The 6386-nt window shown below is 41.5% G+C and overlaps 1 long non-coding RNA gene and 2 gene segments (V, D, J or C); 2 read left to right on the top strand and 1 right to left on the bottom strand.

Moving 5' to 3' along the window:
• LOC117935542 overlaps positions 1-6386 on the bottom strand; it is a 12700-nt gene that overhangs the window by 1779 nt on the left and 4535 nt on the right. The gene's annotated exons all lie outside the window — the stretch shown is intronic.
• Positions 1855-2672, top strand: LOC117935533. The segment is given in 2 exon segments: positions 1855-2129; positions 2239-2672. Coding segments are annotated over 2 exon segments (393 nt in total).
• The window catches only part of LOC117935526, a 47764-nt gene continuing 44954 nt past the window's right edge, over positions 3577-6386 (top strand). Inside the window, 2 exon segments of the V gene segment in view lie at positions 3577-3693; positions 3845-4162. Coding sequence covers positions 3913-4162 — 250 coding nt within the window.

The following is a 6386-nucleotide window of genomic DNA, read 5'->3' as shown; positions in this document are numbered from 1 at the left end:
CTGAAGTCTCTTTTATATAGACCTTAGTGGTCTCTTAATACTGTATCTGAAGTTTCTTTTATATAGACCTTAGTGGTCCCCTAACCGTATTTTCCCACCGCCACCGACTTGAGCGTCTAAAGTTACCGGAAGTCATTAATTTTCAATGGAAGCCGGCTTCTCTCAGCTCTCAATTTTATGGTAATGAGCTATGACGCGGTTCAGTGGCAAGCATCGGCTAACGCCAGCCGCCAATCGGAATATAGACGTCCGGAGAAAAAACGATGTAAACTTTCGTTCCTACCAAAACATTCAATCTGAGGACAAGCTCATAATCGCCGTTGCTGGGTTACCCATTGTTTATGATGTAAAGTTGTTTGTACATAGGGACCAGTTAACGTTACCTGCCGGTCACATTGTCTCTAATGGTCCGCTCACAGTGAATCCTGCACGGGTCACTAGCTTAATCCGGCGGCTGCTCGCTCTGCCTGTACGCCGCTACGGCTCAGCGGCTAACGAGCGAGCTAACTGCTAACAGACCCCGCTGTGACCAATTAACAATACAACTTCTGTCAGTATGTAATTTATAAAAAGGTTTCTAGTGTCCGTGTATTGGCCGTGGCTGCGTGTGCTTTTCCCGGTCGGACAGAGAACGCCGCTACGTCAGAGCGGCCAACGCTTCCCTGTACTTTTAGACAAGCGTCCTTTTCAGTGGCGGTGTGTACGTACGGTAATACTGTAGCTGAAGTCTCTTTTCTAAAATTCAGCCTTGGTGTAGAATTACAACCACTAGAGCCAGTCCTACAATGAGCTGTCCTTAGTATGTGTCCTTTCTGAGTCTGTAGCTTTTGAGGAGGGTGAGGGGGGAGAAGGTTGGGGGTGGGGGTATGGCCTTGACCAACTGCCATTTTGTCTCGTTTGAAAGCCATGATGTCTCTCCTCATGAGTGCCATAACCCTTCCCCTTATGAAGTCATAAGGAGAAAGCCTTCATTTTCTCAAAGGCAGAGCAGGATACCCAGGGCTCGGTTTACATATATGGCCATTTCTAGCCACTGGGGGACCATAGGCCGGCCGGGGGAAGTCATAGTAATGTTAAAAAAACTCAAAGTGATTTTCATGCCATAGGACCTTTAATGCAATGCCACACTACCTTGACTCTTCATGTCTCTACTTGAGACTTGTAGTTTATCTAACAGAACATGGGTATCATCATGATCATCAAACAATACCTCCTTACAGTGTCAATCTTTTTTGCTGTGGACTACAGATAATCCACAATAAAATCAACTATGAACAAATTTTCATAGAATTTCTTTTTCGGGTTTTTGCTCTAATTTTAAGTGATATGATCCATATCATATTGTTGAAAGTGAACTCCGATAACGCAAGGCTGAGTGAAAGTTTATAAACTGATAACTTTCTAATCTACACACAGGACCTAGTAGGAGTGATGTGACCCAGACCTCCATACTGGGGAAAAACAAGGGTGAAATTGCAACAATGAACTCCAGCAACAGCAAGGGATCTGCCTACTTCCAGATGTACAGACAGCTACCAAGAGAAACACTGAAACTAATGACGGGCAACAACAATCATGATTTTGGAGTTTTCAGCAAAGAGAAAGTCTCAGCCACCAAGACTGACGCCGATAGTGGGACATTCACGGTGAACAATCTGGAGCCTGAAGTAGGGCTATAAAAAATTATTATTATGCCATGTTCTGTTTTGCATTCTTACTTTGTCTTGTGTTCTCAATGATGCGCATGCGCACATCCGCCTCCCAAAGCCTCTACTAGTGGCATAGTGAGTGAAAATGGGAAAATTTTTTCTTCAAACAAATAAATAAAATTCAATAGCTGAACAAAAACCCCAGTGCACCATTAGCATAACTATTACAATTGTTTCATGTACTGTAGGGGGACCCCGAGGACCACAAATACTCAGTTCCACTTTGATTCACCATGTGGGTGTTGACAGAGCAGCCAACAGGATCAGAGAAGGTCACACTCTGCAGAGACACTCCCACATGCAGCTCTTCATATCTCTGGAAGCACAGCGACAGACACGTATGACACTCTCAGTTTTAGAACATGGACATCATCAAACACGGACGCCTCAGCTTTTTAATATCACTACTCTGGATACAAGGTGAATAGTACATTAAGAACTCATTGTTTGCATTGTTACAGTATTTTAAGACAAATAATTTAAAGCAGTCTACTGTAAACTACTAACCAGTTAACTGCTAAACACACAGGTCTAATTGATGGGAGTGATGTCACCCAGACGGACATACTGTGGAAAAACAAGGCCGACAGTGCAACAATAAGCTGCAGCCACACCAAGGGTGGCACCTATTACCAGATGTACTGGTACAGACAGCTGCCAGGAGAAACAATGAAACAAATAGTGCTCACTATTAAAGACAGCAAACCTAACTTTGAACCAGGCTTTAATGAAGAGAAATTCTCAACCACCAAGCCTGACGCTGAGAGTGGGACATTCACAGTGAAGAATCTGGAGCCTGGAGATAAAGGCTTGTATTTCTGTGCTGTGAGTGAACACAGTGATACAGACCCATTCAACAGCTGAACAAAAACCCCAGTGCAGCACTGTTGGCTCTATTAGTGAGTCTTTCTATCTGCTGTACAGTAGAGGGACCTCAAGTACAATCACAGAACATTGCATCATACAGCATCATCTCCATCTATAACTCTTCATATCTGTGCTGTAGGGGTGTAAAGATATATCAACCCAGATCCAGATCGATCAACAATCCAATACGATCAATGCAAAGTGAAAATACATATCACCTGTAAAAAAAACACTTTCATTTTAGATTCTCCAAGAATAGTTTATTATTTTAAAAGCCTGGAAGATCCAGGTTATAAAACTGACTAATTATTAGGACACGAGCGCCGACTGGAGAGCCATCAGTCCGGCAGGGCCCGCATCAACGTAGCTGGACGTCTCGTACGCGACTCGCAGCAGGCTCTCCAGTCCTGTGTCAAGGTAAGAGCTCTGAAGTAGTGTATACTATGCATCACGTATGGAGTGCATGTCTGTTGCATGCTGTTTGCTTTGCTGTATTCTGTGGGGAATAAAGAGATATATATTCTAGCAGGTACGGCTTCCGGTTTGTCTGTAAAGGAGAGTGTACTTTACAGTTTACACACATTTGTTTTAGCGGAGCACGGCGTTTGGGTGTGTTGACAGTGGAGCCTGTCGAACACATCCGTACTGTATTTTGTGACAGGGTAAATGGACAATTTATCCTGGCAGGGAAAAAGTGTTTTGTGGTTATTTGCTTGTAGTCGACCACTCCGCGATCCTGGCTAAAGATTTTCACAAAACACGCGCACATTAGCGAGGGCCTGTCTAACATTGCTTGCAGTTTTAATATTTAAATTGCCTTTAAAAGGCAACAGGGTTAAATAGGGTTACGATATTGTCTTATATTGATTGCAGGCCCCTGAATTGAATGTGCATCGTGACACACTTTACAGTAAGATACCAGCAAATATCATATGGTTGACCAAAGAATCGCTGTATCACTGTATTGTGATAACTTTGTGATCGACGCCCCTACTCTGCTGTAAGACCTCCCATCACGCAGACTGACAGTGACTCTGGTCTCCGAGTTCATTCTGCTCACAACACAATCATGATGACAGCAGGTCTGATCCCAGTCTCCGCAGCTCTGCTCTGGATTGTAGGTACTGTACATAGGATGCTAATGAACAAGAGGAGGAGCTGCTGCTTTAGCTTTCCATGCTACTAATGAGTTGATGCTGAACATACTGACTGTTGGTGGTCCTGGAACATGAGGTCAAAGTTTTATTTTGTATTTTTTACCTTCACAGGTCTAATCGATGGCAGTGATGTGACCCAGAGCCCTCTGCTGTGGAGGGCCGAGGGTCAATCGGCCACAATGAACTGCAGTCACACTAAGGATGCTACGTTTTTCCAGATGTACTGGTACAGACAGCTGCCAAGGGAGGGAATGAAGCAAATTGTTTTCACGACTCCAACTCCCCCACATAAATATGAAAGTGGCTTCAATGAGGAGAAATTTCCAGCAACAAAGAGCGATGCTCTGACTGGATCTCTGACGGTGGAGAAGCTGCTGCCTGAGGACAGTGGAGTGTATTTTTGTTCTGTGAGTCAACACAGTGATACAGGTGACTTAGACAGCTGCACAAATACTCGTGTGAATAGAAGATAACAGTCTCTTTGATGGACTACAGAGGGAGCTCTAAACTAACACTGATATCTGTTACAAATTGCACATATACAGTAGATTTCTATTGGATTCAGGCAGGTCTTAAACTATTTTCATTATCAATTCATCTTCTTCTTGTCTTCTTTAGATTGACTGCTTAAATGTTTGGTCTAAAAATGATGTTTCCCAAAGCCCAAGATGACATCCTCAAATGTCTTGTTTTGTCCACAACTCAAAGATATTTGGGTTACTGTCACATAGTGAAGAAACTAGAAAACATTGTCTGTGTTATCTAGTAACCTGTCACACGGTGACAGTACAGTAGGCCAGTGAATCTTTTACTTGATTTAATTAAAAATGAATTAAACTGATTAACAAAATACTTGGCGATTCATTTCATAGTTGACAACTTATCAGTTACCTTTTCAGTTCTACATTCAGTGTTATTTGTAGTAATAGTTGTTTTGCAAAAGATCATTTCAACATGTGGAAAAAGAAATGTTCTTTGCAGGATCAATAATGTCACAATGAATGTAACTCCACGTGTTCTCTGTACTCTAACCGGACACGTTTCCAGATATTTGTGCAGTCCCTATATTGATTGTGTTGTGTTCTAAGTATTTTCCTGTTCGTTTCACACTGTGCTTAATCATCTTTTAATTCGAATAAACTTTCAAACCTATTCAGGAAAGGGAATGTGCTGGAGGAGCTCAGTGTTGTTTACGCATGAAGGTACATAGAAACTAGAGCCCGACCAATATATCAGCGGGCCGATTTTATGGGCCGATTTTAGGCATTTCCCGATCTATCGGTATCGCCATTGTCCGCCTTTTTTTTTTTACGTCTTTTTTGCTTTGGCATTGTTTGTCAGTAAGAAAAATTATTCGAATAAATAAATTTGTAAAAAATAAAATAAAAACTGCATTTTTTGTGTGTTATGTTATAAGCGTTGGCGTTGCATAGTTTGTCCACCAGAGGGCGCTCCACAACGTCCCTGTTGGCAACACTGATTTGTTTTTGTTAACGTGTTTTTGTTCAAAAGGACTTTAAGTTTCGTATCTTAAGTTTGTATTTTAATACATTTTATTTATCAGAACTTTAATATTTGATATCCCTCTGTTCTGTTGACAATAAAACAAATTGTCATAATCAAACTAACACAAATAACTCATCTGTTTTTTTTGCTGCTCGTTTCTGGATTTAAAAAAAATATATATATCGACTGATAAACTGTTCGGAATATCAGATTTTTAAATCAAATATTTGTACTGGTATCGGCCTTAAAAGTCCTTTATTGGTCAGGCTGTTATAGAAACAGCAATGTACCTCGACAAAACCATCCTAACTCAAGTTCCACTTACTGGACCCTCAGTACACTTACCATGACCATAACATAGCTTTCAGTTTACTTTATGTTATCATTTCTTATCACTCAAAGATTGTCTGTACATCACCAAACATGTATTAAAATATACAACTGTTAATGAGAATGCATTTGTTACAAGCCCAAATACAGCAGACAACCACAACTATCACATTTCGACGATTTAAATCATAATGTACTGTTATAAAGCATGTTAATGTGTAACAAATTATTTTAGTTGGATTAGTGAGGCAATTTATAGACAAACACTGGGCGGAACTTGTTTGTTTCACATTGGGCTGCACAATTAATCAAATTTTAAATCGCGATCACGATTACCACGATCAAATTTGCGTGATCGAGCGATTATTTTTTTTAAAGCGTCATTTCATAGAACGCTCCGGGTTTTTTGCATAGCCCATCTACCGCTCCTACCGTCTGATCATGAGCCAATCAGCTGTTCCTGCACCCCGTGCAGCTTAGTTTCTAGATGTAGACAGTCACAGAGGACAGAGTAACGGGAGGAAAACTCAACAGATAGCACTCGGTTAAACGTTGGTCTCAAGGTTTACCAGTTTACCAGTAAACGCAACATTTGGTCCCGTCTGTTGTTATTCAGACAACAGCAGTGAGCAGTGCTGTTAGCTGTTAGCTGTTAGCTCCTCTAGGACGCACCGGTGCTAATGTCCTCGCATCCGCTGCAATGCTGTTTATATGGATATGGTTTAATTTAGCGTTACATGACCCATTTATGGCGGTTTTCCACTGCGTGGTATCTACTCGACTCGCCTCGGGTCTACTCGCTTTTTTTGGTTTTCCA

Source organism: Etheostoma cragini, chromosome 20 (assembly GCF_013103735.1).
Source record: "Etheostoma cragini isolate CJK2018 chromosome 20, CSU_Ecrag_1.0, whole genome shotgun sequence".
In the NCBI taxonomy this organism is placed as follows: Eukaryota; Metazoa; Chordata; class Actinopteri; order Perciformes; family Percidae; genus Etheostoma; species Etheostoma cragini.
This window is presented reverse-complemented; position numbering and strand designations above follow the sequence as displayed.